The sequence below is a fragment of the Hipposideros armiger genome, unplaced genomic scaffold, assembly GCF_001890085.2.
Source record: "Hipposideros armiger isolate ML-2016 unplaced genomic scaffold, ASM189008v1 scaffold_2, whole genome shotgun sequence".
NCBI lineage: Eukaryota > Metazoa > Chordata > Mammalia > Chiroptera > Hipposideridae > Hipposideros > Hipposideros armiger.
This window is the reverse complement of record NW_017731352.1, coordinates 5,247,622-5,269,375: the sequence shown is the minus strand read 5'-3', so window position 1 is coordinate 5,269,375 and position 21,754 is coordinate 5,247,622. Positions and strand designations below refer to the sequence as shown.

The 21,754-nt window shown below is 33.0% G+C and overlaps 1 protein-coding gene across 4 annotated transcripts in view; it reads left to right on the top strand.

The window, feature by feature from the left end:
- VPS54 (VPS54 subunit of GARP complex) overlaps positions 1-21,754 on the top strand; it is a 76,676-nt gene that overhangs the window by 28,234 nt on the left and 26,688 nt on the right. For all 4 annotated transcript variants that reach the window (XM_019635290.1, XM_019635301.1, XM_019635306.1 and 1 more), the window contains 6 exons: positions 232-617; positions 11,308-11,434; positions 12,418-12,525; positions 16,269-16,324; positions 18,367-18,463; positions 19,468-19,808. In XM_019635290.1, coding sequence (XP_019490835.1) covers positions 232-617; positions 11,308-11,434; positions 12,418-12,525; positions 16,269-16,324; positions 18,367-18,463; positions 19,468-19,808 — 1,115 coding nt within the window. The remainder of the gene's footprint in view (positions 1-231; positions 618-11,307; positions 11,435-12,417; positions 12,526-16,268; positions 16,325-18,366; positions 18,464-19,467; positions 19,809-21,754) is intronic.

Here is a 21,754-nt window from a genome sequence, read left to right as displayed (position 1 = left end):
GAAGGTAAATCACCTTCTAACTCATTTGTCTTACCTTTATTAATCTCTGGGCTATATCTTTCATCCCCCTTCCATTTGTTATTCCCAATATCAAGGATCCCATAATTAAATAGTTCACACAATGGAATTTAAAATACATGTAGAAATCTTATATCATTTTCAGAAAGTATTTGGATAGTCAAGGAAGGTATACTTATAATACTCCATGATTTTTTTTCCTTCCCTCTTAAGCTGAGCCATTATCTGGATATTGTGGAAGTAAACATTGCTCACCAGATCTCTCTACGTTCAGAAGCATTTTTTCATGCAATGACCTCTCAACACGAATTGCAGGACTACCTCAAGAAAACTTCCCAGGCTGTAAAAATGCTTCGAGATAAAATTGCACAGATTGATAAAGTAATGTGTGAAGGATCACTACACATTTTAAGACTGGCACTTACCAGAAATAATTGTGTTAAAGTGTACAATAAACTGAAGTTAATGGCCACTGTACACCAGACTCAGCCTACAGTACAGGTGTTGTTATCTACTTCTGAATTTGTTGGAGCATTGGACTTAATAGCAACAACACAGGAGGTCCTACAGCAGGAACTTCAGGGCATTCACAGCTTCCGGTATGTCCATTAAGTAAACCATTAGAAATAATGTTAGAAATTTTTAAAGGATAAGTTTTAGTGTGTAATGTTAGCTGAAGAAGTGTGAATATATTTAAAGTTACATGGTTATGTTTTCTTCCAGATTGATTTGTTCAGTAATGTTATCATTATGATATTTTAGTCTTAGCTAAATAAACAAATACCATAAGGACCAATATTTATAGAGACATTTGGATGGAGAAGCAAAATTGAATTTTCTAGTTGATGAAATCAATGAAAGGCCAATCACAAATGAAAATGATAACATTTTGAAAATGTTGAAATAATTTTTTGTCAAGACAGTAGATGAAGGTACAGGGAAGAGGACTAATATATCTAAAATTAAGTTCATTTTAAAAGCTCTTGAATAGGTTTTACATTTAATAATTAATGAAATTTATTTCTAGTTTGTAATCTATCACATTACAAAAAATTCTACATGGTGATGGAAAAGACCTAATTTCTCCCGAGTTCTTATTTTGGAAGTAACTTTTAAGATTAGGCTTTGAGTTATTTTAAGTGAGATCATGTCAAAATGTTTAATTTACAAATAGACCAGTTGCAAGCCATCAAAATTTCATTCAGTTAAGTAGGCTTGCAGTGTCCTTGTGCAAGTTCCTATTATTGGGAAACTCATCCAAACCTTATACTACTAACTACAAAGAAGTTTTATGGAAGATATGTGCTCTGAAACTTAATATAGTCTTAGCTTCAAAATAAGTTTAATTGAATTATAAATTCTTATTGATTAAAGATATATAATTGGAACATTTAGAAAGCTTTTTTTAAAGCTTGGCCCAAATTTAATTACATAAATGATTGATACATTCATTGAAGAAATGATTTTGATTACCTATTATGTGTCAGACACCAGGCAGAATACTGGAAATACAGCCATGAACGAAGCAGAGATGTTCTCTGCTCACACTGTTTCTGCAATTTATTTGGCAAGAGGAAGGAGACAGAAATTACTGAGTAGTTCTCATACAGTGCAATACAGTATAATGATGAATGTATAGATTGCTATGGAGGCCTAACCCTAGGAGAGGAACATAATCAGACTTGGATGTTTACAGAAAAAGTTTGAGTCACAAACCTGTTTGAGAATCTGTTGAAAGCTGTTTAACCATGTACATAAAATTTTGCAAGTAATTTTGGATGGTTCATAGTCCCTGTCAAGCCTACTTTGGATTTCCCAGCGTGGAACCCAGGGTGACTAAATGATTTTTAGTTTTCCTTTCACCTCTGAAATTTTAAATATTTGTCTTTTGTGAATGTATGTGAAATATATTAAAAAAAATTAATTTTTTGTCACTACTTTAGAAAAATGGACTTCTATAATCACGGAAGCTGTATTTTTCACATATCACTACTGTATAATATTGTGAATGTTAATGAATAGTGGGAGCCAATTCTGCAGAGTAGACTGCTTTGTTCTCTGAACAGAACAGTGCTGAGAAATAGAATCAAAGATTGAACGCTTGCCTGCTAAACACAAATTCTAAAACTGTTCTAATTTTTACCCTAAAGGTCATGCAGCTTATTTTATTTTCCTTGACTCACAAATTTATGCCTAGTAATATTGTTGAAAAGCATAGTCATCCAAAGCTGTCTAGAAAATATTTAAGAACAGGGTTGATATTTATTCCTGTTCGGTTATGATTTGTTGGAAGACAGAAGGAAAATTTTATAATCTATTTGTTTTGAGCCTGAGGAAGAGTCTGCCTTTATCTCCAACCTTACTTTTTTTTGTTTGTACCTTAACTCAAAAGAAAAAATGTTCTTCGTAAAAAAAGGTACACAGTTAAGTCCTCAACGTTGTGGATGGGTTCTTGTATACTGTGACTTTCAGCAAAGTGATGTATAACAAAACCAATTTTGTCATAGGCCAGCTGCTGTGAACAAGAGTTAAGTTCCTATGGCATATTTCTTGTCACAAAAACATCACTAAACTTCTAAATAAAGACTCAAAACACTTCTAATATTAAACATTGAAATAAATATGAACTATACCTACATTTAAAGAAAGTTTAATAAAAAAAAGTAAGATAATTATTTTCCAACCCATGTATTCTAGTTCAGGGTTGTGGGTGGCCAGATCCTCTCCTAGCAGAAGGTGCAAGGTGGGAACCAACTCTGGACAGGACAACCTTCCATCACAGGGCACATTCACATCCACACCTATACCCACTCAGACTGAGACAGTTTAGACATGCCAAGTCATCTCATGTGCTTATTTGGGATGTGGGAGAAAACTGGATTAATTGGAGAAAACCTACACAGACATGGGGAGAGAGTGCAAACATTACACAGACTGTGGCCCCAGCTGGGAATCTTTTTTTCCCCCCGCATTAATGTTATAACGAAAGGATATTGAATGAAAGGACGTTATCGAGGACCTGCTGTATATGATTTTTAAAAGGACTTTCAAATATTCTGGTTGTCTATATTTTGCTCAAATATCTTTCTACTGTTATTTTTTGAGGAACTTACACATGTGTAGAGAGTGTTTATTCTTCATATGAAACATTTCTGTAAAGCTGCCTATCAAATGTCAGTTCTAGTATGGTTATCATTGTATAAAAGTTTGATAACAGCACTGTGTTGAGTTTTTACTTCTGATAAACATCTTCATATGCAAATAATTTTCAAAGATAAAAGTACTGTAAAAGAAAATGTTTTCCTAATGAAGGAAGAAAACTGTCTCATAGTTGAAGTAGTTTAAGGATGACATGTTGTAACCCAGTTTTGTTTTGTTTAATTATTGTTAAATCTTATCTGATGATTTACTTTTCTTGGTTTTATCATTTTCTTTTGCTGTAAAGTTGTTAAATATTGATATTAGTTACTTTCTTTTATAGTTTTACAGCTATTTTTTAAGGCCATTTAACTTTATTTGGAAGCATAAGAATAGTTTCAAACTCTGTATTTTTGTCTGATCAGTTAGGATAATATGTATTATAGGTCTCTTGTCGACTATAAACATTAGTGAAATAACCTGTGTTCTTAGTTTATTAACGTTATTGTTCTCTCTCAGTAGGCGATAAGAGATGCTGTACTTGAACTTCACACACTTTTCTCTTTTTTTTTCATACCAGAGACCAAATTTTAATCATTTTTGTGGGGCATATCTTAGAAAAGCATAGGGTCTTACTTAAAATAAGAAAATTTTCAGTAGAATCAGAGGACTCCATTAGATTAATTTGTTAATATTCTTTCCATTTGATAGATCTTAGTCCAAGTTTTGCTTTCGGCTGTCATGTTTTTTTCTAATGCTTTTAAGGGAACTTTCATCCTAAAATTTTCCAATAGTCAAATTACTACAATTGCAAATCGCTATTTATTTAAAAAGAATTTGAATATTCTTATTTGTGTATGATTCTTCTGTATACTACTACCCTAATATTGTATATTTTCTAGTCAGTGGTAGTAAAAAGTGGTTATGTATATTTTCTTTTTTCTCATTCTTTGTATATTTTTTGACCTTGGTATTAATTTCTGTATTTGTGACTTCTGAACACTCAGAACTTTTTGTATATACTCTCTAATGAAATTTGATACCATACTACCATATTTCATTGTCATTTGTGTTACTTTTAAAAAAATCTTTCTAATGGGCCCTTAATGTCTTGGGCAAGGGCTATGTCATACACATTTTAATACATATTTATGGAATCTGAATTACCCAGGATATTACCAAATTTATCTTGACTCTTTGTACCATTCTCTTATTCTTTCTTTCCTTTTATTTTCCATATCATTGCCCCTAATTAACTATTTATAGTTTATGTATGATAGTTTATGTATGACTGTAGTTCTTAATCCTGGCTGCATTTTAGAACTCTCAAAAGAGCTTTTTTTAAAAAAAAATTTTATATTTCCACTTCTTTTTTATTAGATCATGATTTCTTTATGTAAAGTGAACCAATGAAATGAATTTCAAACTGAAGCATTGTTGTCTGATTTTTTTTTCAGTTTTCTCACATGCTGTATCACTTTTATTTTTTTAAATTTATTTTTTAATTTAAGTATAGCATTCTATACCCCATCCAAGTCAATTAAGTCAGACTTCCTAGAGGGTAAGGCCTGCATACCTGTATTTTTTAAAAGCTCTCTAAGAGACTCTGACATGCACCAGAATTGAGAAGCCTAGTTTTTAATTACTATTGGGTACTCTCCTTTTTCAGAATTTGGAATTAAAGTGGTAACATCTTCCTACATAATTTTATTCTTTTAAAAAAGCAGTTTTTAACTAAATCATCGTCCTGTCTCTATCAAAGAGGGCTCTACTAATGTGTTAAGGGAACAATGTATCTGTTATCAGTGTAAAAATCCCATAGTTTGAGTCCCTCATCTGAACGTGAACAGTAATTTACACAGTGGGAAATTTAAAGTCATTGCATAACACATAAATATTAAAATGGATATTTTGTATATTCGTTGATTTTTGTAATTTAAAAAAATTTTAAATGATTTTACTGCCTAAATTGTTGACAAATTGGGCAATTTGAATTATTAGGACAAATATTTTTAACCATTACTCATGAAATAAAATTCTGCTATTAGCAATAAAAAATATATGATAATCAGTGTAACAATATATATCATTTGTGATCTATACTAATTTAACTGAAAGCATTGCTGAGGTTCATAATATTCAAATATTTGTTAAGCGGATGTAATACAGAATTCTCATTATAGGCCTAAGAATATATTTGAACCATGGTATCTTACAGGTTTTGATATAGAAAAGCTTCAGTTACCTTGAAATTCAAGGATGCAGTGTTATTTGCTCTTTCTTATTGTAAAGACTTACGTGGAAACTGTTTTCACCATTGTTATTTATTTTTTTTAATAGTTATTACCACCATTACTCTACCACCATCACTGTAAAACCTAAGAACATTTTTTAATTCTTTGGTACTCTGTGCCAGATACTGTGCTAAGTAGATATTGCATGTATTATTTTATTCCTCCCCCACCAAAAAAAAACTTATATGAAATAGGTAATCTCATCCCAATTTAATAGATAAGGAAACTGAGGCATAGAAACTGATATAACTTGCTCCAAGTCATATAGAAAATTATAAAACAGTAGAGTCAAGATTCAACCCAGGTCTCATCTGACCCGAGAGCTGTGTATGCTTTTTACTATATTTGATTGAGGACTTATGGGACCTCAATAGATTGCTTGGAACATCAGGGGTAATTTTATAGTGAGATAGATGTTATACTGTGGGCAATTGAGTTATAGGTTTGCTGAGTCAGGACCTACCATGGTAATTGATTTTAGTATAAAAATTAATGAAACTAACTTGTTTTCTAGTCATAAACCTTCGTTGTTGTTTTTTTTAAGAAAAGGTGGAAAACATTCAATTAATGGTAGGTTCCAGTTTACTGTTTCATTGATCTGAGTTCACCTCTGGATTCCTTTTCAGGGGTTTTATTCTTAGGAGTATCAAAGGTATTTAATAAATTCTTTGATCCTGATGTGATGTATAATTTAGATCTTCAAAGCATTATAATAAGAAAGCCTCCACATGTATGTTCTGGGATGAAGCCAAAACCCAGACTTTATGCTATTTGATGAAACTAGTATTACTGTAGAATTTGTTGATATATAAATCTTTGATAAAAGCAGTACAGAGGTCATTGTAGTTAACATACAGCTTAGTAGAAGATCTGAATTAATGTATAAATTGAAGCATGTCGAAATAGGAAATATTGGAATTGTTTCAATTTAGCATATATGGACCTAAGTGCTTTTTCAGAACGTGAAATTTTAGTTTTTTGTCATTTTAGTAGATATCTTTCACCACTATAAATTACTGTGTGATTATTAGGATACTTGCTCTTAAAAAATTGTTAACAGATTTATCTATTAAATATTTTTGATATGGTTAATAATGTGCAGGCCATTATTATTACATCTATTGTCAAAGTAGTCAAGAATATATATAAAAAAAAACTACAGCAAGACTGAATAGGTGAAAATGTAGACCATTTTAATTCTGGAAGTTTTGTTTAGACAATATTTTTTATGTGTTATATACCTGTGATTATGTAATAAATACTATTTGATGTTAGTATTGTGATTCATATCTACTCTTTTATTGTATTCATCAGACTTTAAAATTAGTTAAAGAATGCATAAAAGTGAAGCTACTCATTTATTTAAGACAGTATCTGGGGTCAAATAACCTCATATATATGCTAAAATGACAATTTTATTATTTTGATGCCCAAACATCAGTAGATAACAGTCATACTGACTTCCCACCATAATTCTTTGTTGGGATGCGTTGAAGACTATTCACTTGTACCTGAAGGTAACATATACCTGAGTGTTAACCTCTAGTGTGCCTTAAAAGGGAATCTGATCTTCATAAAAAAACTGAGAACCAAGCAATAGTAAAGTTATGTGTACATTTATCTTCTGCTCTGTTACTGCTTTTAAAAAAGTGTATTTTAAACTCAAACATATTAAAAAATAGAGGAAATTATATGAAGAGAGTCATATGAAGCTGGATAAAATTGTATTTGTGAGTTATACATTCATGGCCAACTTTTTTTTCTCTATGCCCCTCCCCCTACTCCTGGATTGTTTTGAAACAAATCCAAACCATCATTTCATTTCACCCGTGAATATTTTATTATGTATCTTTGAAAGATAAGGATTTTAAAACATAACTCTAATATTCGTATTTTCAAATAGTGTTCAAATTTTCCTGTTTGTCTCAAAATTATTTTTTATAGTGTGTTGAAATCAGGATCTAAATAATATCTATACGTTGGAATTGGTTGATATATTTCAAGCGTCTTGATATATAGAAATTCCCCATTCTTGTATTCTCCCTTTCAAAATATTTATTGAAGAAATTTAGTTGTCTGTCTTGTAGAACCTTCTTACAGTCTGGATTTTTGCCAACTGAATCTGCATTTTTTGAAATCTATATTTCTATAACCTGGTAGTTAGATTTAAACATTTGAACAGATTTAAGTTTTACTTTTCATCAAGAGTACCTAATAGGTAATGGTGTATACTTCAGTCGAGAGTCATTTATCTAGTGTCTCTCTTTTCGTGACTTTAACCCCCATTTGATGATCATTGCCTAGATTTATCATCTCATTATGGATTCCAAATCATGATATTCTAATTGTATACTTCCTTATTCATTTAGTAACTGGAATATTTTTTTTTTTTTTAAGATTTTTATTGGGGAATTGGGGGATGGGAACAGCGCTGGGGAATTGGGGGAAGGGGAACAGACAAGTTGCTGTCCTGTTTTTGTTCTTTAGTTTAGTTGTGGAGGACGTTGCTTCACTGGCCCAAGTTGGTACCATCATTGTGCTCTTCCAGGGCAAGGTAGATCAGTCACCGGCTCCTGGATGGCCACTAACGGCGGCTGCTGGCCGCTTTCGCTGGCTGCTGGCTACACACGGTAGCCCATGGCAACCCACTGCCGCAGGGGCTACAGCCTCCGCCGTCGCCGGTGACTCACGACAGCCCAGCTCCAGGTTGAGCTGTTGTTCAGCATCTTAGCTGTAGAGGGCAGTGTCACTGGCCCTCATATGTGGGATCTGAACCAGGGCCCTCTGGCGTCCCAAGCCAGCTCTTAAACAACGCACCACTCGGCCAGCCTGAATATTTTCTTAAAGCATTATTTCTACATATAATTATTTGATAACTGTGAAGGATATTTCTTACAAGCATAGGCAGGATAAATTCTAGATTCTTTCCCCTTACTTAGCACTTTTAAAAATAATACATTGAATATCTAGCATCTTCCAAAGGTGACTGATGAGTTTATAAAAGTGAAGTGTTTTTCTTTGCTGTTTTTATTTTTATCAATGCTCAAATTATTCTATCTTTTGTAGGAACCTCCACAAATTCATTCTTGAGTCCTTTTGATGTGATTCCTGAGTAGTCATTGATTGTTTTCTTAATTTGTGTTGTGACAAGATATTCATATTTTATATTTTTTGCCCCAGTCTTGTAATCTGCCATTTCTCTGAGGAGTGCTAGTTTCATTTAGTAGGAAAAGGTATTTGGAAATTACAGCCTGGATACCAGAGGTGTTCCTGGCTACTAGGCCTTGTAGTGGACAGAGCTAGAAAATAAATTTCCCTTTATAAAGCAAAATCTGAGTTCACATTGACAGTTTCAATTTAAATTCAGGACTATAGAGTTTTTACTTTTTCAATCTTACGTGTCTCCTTTTGAATAAGCTGAAGAGTATGGTTCCTAATGATGTCAACATAACTACTCATTTGTTTTATCTCATAATATAAATTGAATGCTCTCAGCACTAACACTATGATTACTATAACCATAGGATTTCTTTTCCTTAAGATATATCCTTTGTGGGATGAATAGATAAATTACTATGTTTTAAAGTCACTTGAAGTAATTCCTCTTTGTGTAGGTTTGCCACTAACTAGATACACAGTTAGGTTCATTTGTTTCATTTGCCTTTGATTGTTAAGGATTGATCTTTAAAATGTAATGTTTTATAACAATCTTGAGTAGATATGTTGTTCCAAAATCAAATCTATGAAACAAAGAATATTTAGAAAAATTTAACTTCTATCCTGGTCCCCTTTCTCCCTAGCTACCCCTATAAGTCACCATTTAAAAAAGTTTTAGTTTATATTTATCCATCCATTCACCCTCTCCCTCCATCCATCCATCTTTCCATCTGTTCCTCATCTTGGATAAGCACTAGCATACTATACGTACTTTTATCCATCTTTCTGTTTTCACCTTACAGTATAACCTGGAGATCACTCTACAGCATGCATTCTCAATGGGGGCTATCACCCCAAGGGGGCAAAAATTGGTTTTGAAGGGTGAAAAAATATCTTGAATATTACAATGATTTGTGGCCCTCCAAAGGGCCATAGTACATAAACAGATATATAGTATATCTATGATATTAAAATTTTAAGAGAGTGATTAGGAATAAAAATATCTAAAAAGATTTCTTAGGGGAGCATTAGTGAAAAGAGGTTGAGAAACTGCTCTGTAGCAGTATGTAGTATATTAATTGGTATTCCTCAATTGTTTTAAAAGTGTGTAGTGCCTCTTATGGTATATTCACCTAGCCCCCATTTAGTTAACATTTGAGTTGCTTCCACGCTTGCAGTTACTGACTGTGCTGCAACGAACATATGTTCTTTTGTGTTTTTACCAGTGTATCTTTGAGACAGATTCCAAGAAATGAGATTCCTGGGTCAAAGGCTAATTGCCTATGTGATTTTGGTAGACGTTGCCAAATTCCCCTTATGGCAATGTTTTAGTTTGTACTAATGGATATGTTCTAAATTTGTTTATTATGAGATGTTTGGTGCCATTTCTGAGAACCTTATTAGCTTTCTAATTAGCTGTAAGAAATATAATTTTTATATAGCAAAATGCAAATTTATACGTTATTTTGCTCATCAGATTTTTCAAAATTATCACTACACAACTTACCATATGTTGTTTATAAAAGAGGAGCAATGGCTCTTTCTAAAAGGTCACATGGTTTAAACTAATTTTTTTAAATGTGTGATATTTGGTCTTAGTAAACACAGTTGCCGACATTAAGGGTTTGTTTTTCAAATAAATGTAGTATGTATATATATATATATACATATATATATATATATATATATATGTTTGTTTGTTTTTTTTTAAATGTTTGTTTTTTAATTATTTAAATATGAATGTTTTTAAATTGCCCCCAAATAGAGCTTTAAATTTTTTATCCTTGGATATAAACAGATTTCTCATTGGCCTATTTCACTTAATTATTGGAATACTTTGGACCAACTAGATTACCTAGGTTTCTTCAACCCATTGTTTTTATGAAGCTATTAGACTGGCAAAAATTCCTTTGTATTTGAAGGTGCTCATCCTTAGTGTCCTTCAGAGCAGGGACTACATGAGACCATTCTTGTCATTTGTATGCTTTTTCTAAAAGTTCCAAGTCCTTTTAGTAATACCCGCCCTTACTACCCACCCCCATAACTCTGCCCAGATTAGAGTCCTTCTCACTTTAACCCTAGCTAGGATCTGCAAACATTATAGGTAGATTAAAAAGAAACATTATATTTTATGAGAAAAAGCTTCATGAGTAGATTGTAGCTCAGTATTTTACATTTTCAGTCATGTGTTCTTTCAGTTTAATGACCTAAAGGGTATTGCACAGTAATTCAAACTAATGATGACAGAGATTGAGTTGAGTCAATCTGTCCCTGTAGTCCTTCAGATATTTATATGCACCCAGAGCAAGGCCTGGCACATAGAAGGTGCTTGTATTTGTTGAATAAATGAATGGCTTAGGAGCTACTGGCATTGATATTTAGTAAATAGTTAATGAAGAAAGAACTCAGAATACCTGATTATTTTGTCTGTAACAAGTAGACAAAAAAGCAGTCATGAAATTTCTAGAACCAGGTTTTCTACAACATGTTTAACTGGAGGTTAAAGAGAAAAATAATTTGGGAGATGACTTGAAACTATTGCAGTTATTTTTGTTAAGTTAAAGGACTACATTTTACTAAAACATTACATTATTGCACAAGTACTGTCAGCTAGAAAAGTTTTGCCTACTAGTTTTCTTAATTGTGGAGTGAATTTGGATTTTTAATGACTATATGTAACATTTTTTTTCTTCCTTTGTAGGCATTTGGGATCACAGCTTTGTGAATTAGAAAAGCTGATAGATAAAATGATGATTGCAGAATTTTCTACTTATTCTCACAGTGACTTAAATAGACCACTGGAAGATGACTGTCAAATTTTAGAAGAGGTATGTGTTTTGAACTGTGGAATGAAATTGATGTCATTGTTTAGTGTTAATTCCTAACGTCCTTAGTTTAGAACACATTCTTCTCAGATTGTAGTAAACAGAATTACATTAAATTTCAAGCTCTATCAGACCTATGAAGCCTTTCATTAACTATGACTTTAGCAAGCACACTACTCGTAATTGTTCATTATCCTGTGAAATTAGAGAATACAATAATTTTATAGCTTAATTAGAAATGAGAGTTAAAATGAGGTCTTTATATAGCTTACAAACCAAGTTCAAAATATAGGTATAGGATGAATTAATGTATATCCATGTGTATGCATGTACTGGAGTATGTCTTTTTAAAAAGTGATCATTATTATATGGTAACTTATCGGTCATTCACAGTCACAGAGCACCTATTTTGTACATGCTTTATGCATATGCATATACAAATACATCCTATACAGGCTTCACTTATTTAGTAACTTCTTAATGCTGATTACTGCCAAGAACTAGTAAAGAATCCAAAAAACCCTGATAGCAGCCTAAGTTGTTAAGAGATATATGTACCTGTAAGAAGTTAATTCCCCATAGATAGTCCAGGTCATCACTCTAATCTCCTAGGCCACTAATTAAAAAGCACAGGACTCACCAAATATTTATTGGTCATCTGGGTTTGAGAAGGGTACCTTCTAGCTACTTGTTGAAACTAGGCCAAAATGTACTCATATTATTTTGCTGGTTTGATTATTTTGATCAAACTAGCTTCATTTGACCTACTGTAGTGGAATAGGATTTACCTGTTTTAGAACACTGACTCCAAAAATCCGATGACAAGATTGTTGTGGAAGGGGTTTTTGTAGGCTTCTAGAAAATACCATATGTAGGATAGAGTTCTGATGATCAAACAATAAAACCCTTGATGTTGAACATTTCTACCTCTGAGATTATTTTATCTTTAAAATATGAAGTTACATACTCTTCTTTTATTTTAATAGGAAAGATTAGTGTCTCTTATATTTGGACTTTTAAAACAAAGAAAACTTAATTTTTTAGAAATCTATAGTGAAGAAATGATTATTACGGCAAAGAATATCATTAAACAGGTAATTATACATTTTTTTATTTGATATATTTTGGTCTGGAATATTTTGTGAAGTTTATTTTTACATGATCCTAGAAATAATATATGTAGTGTAATAGTAATATTTTCTAATTTAAAAATTGAAAATATAGAAAAATAGAAGAAAAACATAGTCCTATCAGCCAAGAGATTATCATTTAATACTTTTAAGTGTAAATTTTTTCTGATCCTTTTCTTGTTGCTATCATACTGTGTCTATTATTCTGATTTGTACATATATTTCAGTTAGAAACAAGCATTTTCTTATTATGTAAGCCTTCAGAAAAATCATTTTTAATGGTTGTATAAAATTCCATAAACATTATGTTAGTTAAACCTTTCCTTTGCCTCTATGTCCAGAATTGATCAAAGTGTTTACCTTTCATGGTCATTTTAACTTTGGGAAAGAGCCAGAAGTCACATGGTGCCAGATCTGGTGAATAAAGTGGATGAGGAACACATAGTGATATTTTTATTTGACAGAAATTGCTGTACCAGAAGCGATGTGTGACATGGAGCCTTTCCATTGTGATCACAAAATATGGTGAATGCTGCTGCCAAGTGCCATCCAACAGAAAGGCGGGGATCTTCAATACAGGAAGTGGCATGTTGAACCTTAGTAACAGTGTATGACAAGTTTCAACTTGTTCTGTGTATTCAGTCTGGTGTGAGCTACAGTTGAGAGAAGGTGTGCTTTAAAGTATGCCGTAAATCATCCTCCATCATGACAACGCTCTGTCACACATCACTTCTGGTATTATGGTGTGTCCTCATCCACCTTATTCACTGGATCTGGCACTGTGTGACTTCTGGCTCTTCTCCAAAGTCAAAATGATTCAGAGCATTAAGGCAGCCATGACAGCACGACTACTAAAGACACTCATTAAAGAGGACTTCCAGAACTGCTTCAGAAAGTGGCAAGAATGATGGGATAAGTGTGTTCGAAATGAGGGGGAGTATTTTGAGGGAGGTTAATGGCAATGTGTCTTTTACTGGAAGAAATTCTTTTATTTAAACATTCACCATATTTTTTTATTACACCTTGTATACTGTCACCAGCAGTAAATAAATGTTCATTTCAGCTTACCCTAATCTCTAAGAAATGATGATTATAAACTAAAATCCATGTGTTCTTAAGTCTTCCATAATCTTTGTTTCGACTTTTTTTTACTCATAAATCTTATTCATGGAACGTCAGTTTTTCTATATATAAAAAAGGACAATTTTAAATGTATTTATTAGTCTTAATTTATCATCATTAAGTTGAATGTATCATACTGAGTTTTTCATGTTTGAATAAAGCAAACAAAAAAAAGATTATAATACCCCATTTTTTACCTCTTTTTAACACTGACTAAAACACTATTTTAAAATTGTTAAAATCACTTTCAAAAATTGTTGGCAATATCTACTAGTGCTAAATATACACATATATTATCACTCAGCAGTTCTACTCCAAGGTATTCACCTGACAGAAATGCATATATAAGCTCACCAAAGACAACATAAGAATTTCATGGCAGCATTATTTGTAATAAAAAAGTGGGAAAAACTCAAATTCTCTTGTCAGTAGAAAAGATAAATAGAACTGTAGTATATTTATACAGTTGAATACTATACAGCAGTGAGAATGAATAAATTACATGGAACAACATGGATGAATATCACATACATAACTTGGAACTAAAGAAACCAGACACAGGGGTGACTGGTTAGCTCAGTTGGTTAGAATGTGGTGCTGATAACACCAAGGTTGCCCGTTCGATCCCTGCGCCCTCCCCGAAGGAGTCAACTATGCCATTGTAGTATGAAAGCAATGTGTAACCAATGACCATGGCTGTTCCCCAATAAAATTTATAAAAAAAAAAAAAAAAAAAGAAACCAGACACAAAAGAGTATACACTGTATGATTCCACTTATGTAAAATTCAAACATGGCAAAATTAATCTATGGTATGAGAAATCAGTATAGTAGTGTCTTTTGAAAGAAAGTAGTTACTAGGAGGAGAGCTGAAGTGTGGCTTACTGGCAGTGTTCAGTTTTATGATCTGAGTTCTGGTTACACAGGTGTACTCCATTGTGAAAAATTATTGAGCTATAAACATAATTTGTACAGTTTTCTCTATTTTATACAAGTTTTTTTTAATTGCTGTTTTAATTCCCAGAGTTCGTCTGAAGTCTAAGCATTTTATTTATTTTAATTTTAAACTTTGGCATGTATTGAAAGGAACTGTAACTTCCAAAGTGAATTTCTTTTGACATTAAAAAAAAATTTATTTAAGTATAGTTGGTATACAATACTATATTGGTTATAGTTTCAGGTGTACAATATGGCAATTTGACACTTTTATACCTTACAATTTAATAACTCCACTAATTCTAGCAATCATCTGTCACCGTGCAAATTTATCACAATATTATTGACTATATCTTCCTTCTCCTTTTCACCCATCCCCTCACTCTTCTGTTTGGTCTCTGTTTCTATGAATCTGTTTTTGTTTTGTTTGTTCGTTTGTTTTGTTTTTTTTAGATTCCACATATAAGTGAAACCGTATGGTACTTGTGTTTTCTCTGCCTGACTTACTTCACTTAGCATATTACCCTCTAGATCCATCCATGCTGTTTGCAAATAGCAAGATTCATTCTTTTTTATTGCTGTGTAATATTCCATTGTATATATAGCACATCTTCTTTATCCATTCACCTGTCAGTATCCCTGATGAACACAGATGCCAAAATTCTCAACAAAATACTAGCAAACCAAATTCAACAGTATATTAAAAGGATTTTACACCATGATGAAGTGGGATTTATACCAGTGATATGAGGGTGGTTCCACATCTGAAAAAGAATGTGATTATCCATTAACAAAACCAAGGATAAAAATAATATGATAATCTCAATCAATGCAGAAAAAGCATTTTACAAAATTCAATACCCGTTTATGGTAAGAACGCTCAACAAAGTGGGTATAGGAGGAACTTACCTCAACTTAATAAAGGCTGTATATGACAAACCCACAGCTAACATCATACCCAATGGTGAAAAGCTGAAAGCTTTTCCTTTAAGATCAGGAACAAGACAAGGATGCGCACTCTCATCACTATTATTAATATAGTACTGGAAGTTCTAGCCATAGCAGTCTGACAAGAAAAATAAATAAAAGGCATCCAAATTGGAAAGGAAGAAGTGAAACTGTCACTATTTGCAGAGGACATGATAACTATATATAGAAAACTCTAAAGAGTCCACCAAAATGTTAATGGAGTTAATAAAAGAATTCAGTAGAGTAGCACGATATAAAATTAATATACAGAAATTCATCGTATTTCTTTTGGAATTTTAACATGGGACTTATGTCTTGTTCCTGTTATAGTTATTTATTTATTTTTTTAATGTTTTGAACAGTTTTAAATTGTAGGGGATTTTAATTAATACAGTTCAAGCTACTCTGGAATAATTTTTTAATAGGGTAAGGGTGATGATGCAGTTTTTTCAACACCTTGAGGTATGTATAAGAGATACCAGGGAAGTCTAGTAAAATAATTATCAGAGCCATTGAGGCCCTTTTTATTTTATTTTATTTGTAGATATATTTTCAAAATATAAATACTTTTTTAAATTTTATTTTTTTACTTTCTAGCTCATTGAGGCCCTTTTTAATGTACAAATGAACATGTAGCACTTAGAATTCACATTAATCACATTTTTTTCTTAAATTTTGCAGTGTGTGATTAATAAAGTTTCACAGATAGAAGAAATAGACACAGATGCTGTTATGAAGTAAGTATAAATATTAGGTTGGGGGTTATCAGTCAGAGAAAAGGTGACACAGACAAAGAAAGAGAGCAGTTAACAGAATTCAGAAGGAGAAAGACATGTAGTAGTTGAAACAAAAAGAAATGCAGTAGTTCAAGTGATCTTCACTGGGGGGAGGCAGTCATCCTGAGGCAACAACCCCTCAGGGAAGGAGATGGAGCTATAAGTACCTTATCTCTTTCCAGTCTTTTATAAAGGCTCCTCATCTGCCAAGCCCAGCATATCAGCATCCCAGGGGAGAGAGAGGGTAGAGGGATACAATGTCGGTATGGAGGGGGAAAATTGAAGATAACCCAGTTCAGAGGAATAGCAGTGTTAAGTTTAAATTATTTAGCCATTAATTAAAAACCAATTTCTAATAGGTTTTGAGAAGTTTGAGTACATAATTTTGAATTGCCCATGTCTAATTTTTTTTCATTCTTGAAATCCCTAATCTTTTATTTGGAGAATAGTGATAAATGTTTTATGACTATGAATTTCTCATTCATATAAATATGTTAACTTTATTAATTGACCTAAGATATGAATAGCAATATGGACAACTGTGAAACTTCTCTGGGCCAGACTCAGAATGAGGGTTGTGGAGTTTTAATTTCCACACTATTACCTAGTGAAAACTCAGTTTCAGAATTAGGTGAAGCAACCCTAATAATGCAGGAATCACTGATACACTAGTTGGAAAAATTAAGTTATTGGGACTCTGTTACAAGCCCTATGGACAGGAGAGTCAGTTATTTTTAAATTTTTTCTTCCCCAGGGTATTTTCTCAGAGAACTTTCTGTATCTCAAGTATAGGAGTATCTTTGGAAAATAAACTCTTAGCTGTAGCAGCATTCATTAAAAGTTTAGAATAATAAGTCATTTTATTATAGTACTATAAAATTTCTTTATGGAATTTTATTTTGCATTAATTTTTTAATCTTGAAGTTATTGATTGATGTTAGCTATAAAAATATTGGCTATACTATATACCAGAAGTGCCAATGTATACAAGTGGACACATTGGTCAGTGTTGCTCAAGCAGTAGTTCGCCATAATCAGAAGTGTCTGGACACTGATGGTAACCACTTTGAGCACCTCTTGTAATTGCAAAAGTCAAGCATGACTTTTATTTATCTTTTGTTATTGGTATATATTGAGTTTTATAATTTTAGTACAGTTTCCCTTTCTTAAAATGTGTATACAATTTTTTGGCACCTTCTGTATTCTAGTATAATATTATAATTAGTTTTACTATATATTATACTAATATAATAACTAGTATGATATATATCTAGTATATATTACATATAATATATGTATACTAATACCATATTAGTGAATACTTACATAGTGCTTTTTTATGCACCATGAATTGTTCTAAGTACTTCTTATTAACTCAGTTAATATTCACAGCAGCCACATAAGATAAGTTCTATTACTTTTCCCATGTTAAGATGAGAAAGAGCATGGAGGAGTTAAGCCACTTGTCCGGAGTCAAATAACTAGTAAAATGGCAGGGCTGGAACTTGAACCAAGGCAGTGTGGCCCAAGAGCTCATGCTCTTACCCTCTATGCCATAATACCTTTCAAATGTGGAAAAGTACTTTTTAGTTTGTTATTAGAAAAGTAGGTTATTAAGTTTATGAAGGGAGGTGTTATGTTCCTGTTTTTATTTATTCCAGAATATATCTTCTCCACCTTTAACCAACATTTGTTTATTTCTCAATGGCTTGCCATCCAATGTTCATGAATCATGTTCACATGGAATTATTATGTAAGATTCATAAGTCAGTATACTTGACTAGATTAGTCTTAGATATATTTAAATAAGGAGGAGTTGTTTGGTAATTGACCTCTTCAACTCAGTTTTATAATATTGGTTAGGTATCTAGATGAAATTGCGTTATTCTCCTGTTACTATAGCGTTTAGTATAGTTTCCTCCAATTTGTAGATTTATATCATTTATCATATTGGCCCAAAGACAATCATTATTTTTGTTTGAATTGTTTTTTTTTTTTTCTAGGCTTGCAGATCAGATGAGAATGTTGAATTTTCCTCAGTGGTTTGATCTGCTAAAAGATATTTTCTCTAAGTTTACAGTTTTCCTACAGAGAGTTAAGGTAAGCTTATGTGATTATCAGTTTATCCAGAATATCCCTAAAATTAACTCAACTTTCTAGATTTATAAATATATGTAAAATCAAATGGGAATAAAACAGTTTCTTTTCTTTGTTTTTGTAGTTTTTCTAAAGAGGCTTTAGAAAATACCACACAGCATTTTTTAGAAGAGAAAATGTCACAGACTCTAATATATATTGGTTGGGATTATGTTTTAGTAAGAGAGTCATTAGGAATTACTGAGTATAACAGGGTATTTGTGAAATTAGATGTTCTTTGAATTATTAGGTATCAGTATTGTGTTGTATATGCCAGTTAAAATTCTTGGCATCTCCTGAGTATCATGTTAAAATGGCCTGGGGGACTTTGGTACTTATCTGTGACATGACTTTTCCGTTTGTTTTTTTTTAGCTGAGCCATCCTGCCACCTGTTGGCAGCTCAGCAGCAGCTCAGCTCAGGCCGTGCATCGATCCACTGTTGCTCAGAGCTTGCACTCTTGAGTGAGCTCTTAACCAACTGAGCCACTCGGCCGGCCTGACATGACTTTTCCTTAGTGACATTTGAGTAATGCTAAGTCACGTGCATAAGTTCTCCAGTCAGCATGGGAAAAGTTTTGTAAAATGTGATTCACTGTACTTAATTTAGACTCCTACCAAAATGTTGATCCCACCCATTGACAGTGTGATAAATAGCAAAACTGTATCTGTAAATTACTCAATAACTAGGTCATGTTTTCACTTATTTTTATATTTAAGGAGATTTCCATTTACAAAATCAATTAAAATACAGAACTCTATTTCTAAGCTTTAGGGAACCCATTTGTCTTGAGCAGTTCTTTTTCACAAGTCAGTTTTACTGTGTAATAAAAGATTGATAGAAATTCTGATATGTGTGACCTTGACTCATTTATAAGATGCTCAAAAATACATACACAGAATTCACTTTTGGGAACTTCAGGTGCAAGATATTTTAAATCCTTTAAAAATGTATCCTCTTTTCTTATAGGCAACCTTAAATATCATTCACAGTGTTGTTCTCTCAGTTCTTGACAAAAACCAAAGAACTAGAGAGTTGGAGGAGATTTCACAACAGAAGAACGCAACAAAAGATAATTCACTAGACACAGAGGTCGCTTACTTAATCCATGAAGGCATATTTATAAGTGATGCATTCAGTGAGAGTGAATTAACACCTATAGCAATTGATACTACCTCTCAAAGAAATGCATCTCCAAATAGTGAGCCCTGCAGCAGTGATTCGGTATCCGAACCAGAATGTGCTACTGATTCTTCATCCAGCAAAGAGCAGACATCATCATCTGTTATTGCAGGAGGTGTGGACATTATGTGAGTATGGTAACTGTTGCCACCTTAAGATTTTTGAGTCATCCTATTAATGGTTTCAGTAAGATTGATTATTCAGTTTACTGAAAAATCATGTACACTTTGGTCTTGGAATTTAATTTAACAAAATTTAATTTTATGAAACGTATCTTTTTGAAAATGTATGCAAGGTAAGGAGGTGAGCATCAGAAGTAATGGAGAATTGTAGAATTTGAAGGCTGGAAAGAAACCATTTAATTAAATGCCCTCATTTCAGAGTTTAGATGACTGATTTAAAGTCACTAGTGGCAGAACCTGTCTTGGAACTCAGGTCAGTATTACCTTGGTTATTTCTCTTCCTTTTACGACGTCACCTTTGTATTTTGTATATAGTGAATATCTGTTTGATTTACAGTTTTTGGTTTTTCCAAGGCATGAATTTTCAAGTGGATCACACTATCTTTTTAAATGTTGGTTTTTAAAACTTCTTCTTTTGAAATAATTTCAAATTTACAGAAAAGTTGCCAGAAGACTTCAAAACATTCACATATATCCTTGTTTGTTTCCCCAGTTTTTAGCAGTTTACCACATTGCCCGATTTCTCCCGTCCTCCCCTTTTCTCTGTCCTTCTCTCTCTTCCTCTCTTTCTTTCTTTGTCTCTTTTTTTTTTTTTAAAGATTTTTTTTTTTTATTGGGGAATTGGGGCAAGGGGAACAGACAAGTTGCTGTCCTTTTTTGTTCTTCAGTCTAGTTGTGGAGGACGTTGCTTCACTGGGTCAAGTTGGCACCATCATTGCACTCTTCCCAGGCGAGGCAGATCAGTGGCCGGCTTCTGGACTGCTGCTTACAGCAGCTGCTGGCTGCTCACGCTGGCTACTGGCTACACACGGTAGCCCATGGCAATCCACCTGCTGTGGCAGGCGACTCATGGCAGCCCAGCTCCAGGTCGAGCTGTTGTTCAGCATCTTAGCTGTAGAGGGCAGTGTCACTGGCCCTCATATGTGGGATCCGAACCGGGGCTCTCTGGCATCCCAAGCCAGCTCTTAACTAATGCGCCACTTGCTGGCCCCCTTCTTTGTCTCTTATATTAATATTTTTTATGAATTATTTGACAATAGATTGCAGACTTGATGTCCCATTATCCCAAATTCTTCAGTGTATATTTTGTAAATACAATAACTCTCTCTTAAATAACCACAGTATGCCAATTAAAATCAAGGAAACATTGATACATTATTACCATCTAATTCACAATTCCCCATTCAAAGTCCACCAGTTTTCCCAGTAATCTGTATAGAAAGAATGAAAACAAAACAAACCCAATAAAGTCTGTCTGGTCCAAGAATATAGTTTGTATTTAGTTATTATTAAGAATAAGAACTCAGTATTTCCATTCATTTTTACATAAGTCAATTAATGGCCCAGGAGCTTATAAATGTTGCAGTTACAGCATAAAGTCAGCTATAACACTTCCCCTCCCCACAAAAACAAACACTGAACTACATATTAATAAAAATATTTTTTCTCTGTTCAGATTAATATTTTCACATTTACTGGTTAGGGTGCAATCTAAAACTGCTATTAAAAGAGATGTATAAACCTCTAGCTTAAACAATATAGAATTTTGTTTCTCTCATGTAACGATTCAGAGGTAGGAGATGCAGAGCTGAGAAAGCAGCTCTACTATCCTCACGGTGTAGCTTCCATCTTTGTCTAAGGAGGCTGCTGCAGCTTTAATCATCTCATCTGCATCCCTAGCAGCAGAAAGGAGAGGGCAAAGGGCTAGTACCCAACTTACTTTTTTGTTTTAACTTTTTAATTATGGTATAGTGCACATACAGGACAGTGCATCAGTTGTAAGCTTTCAGCTCAATTAATTACCACACTGTGAATACACTAATCACCACCCAGGTCAAAAAATAGAACATTATCAGCTCTCTGGAAGCCCCTCTTGCCACTACACTGTCACT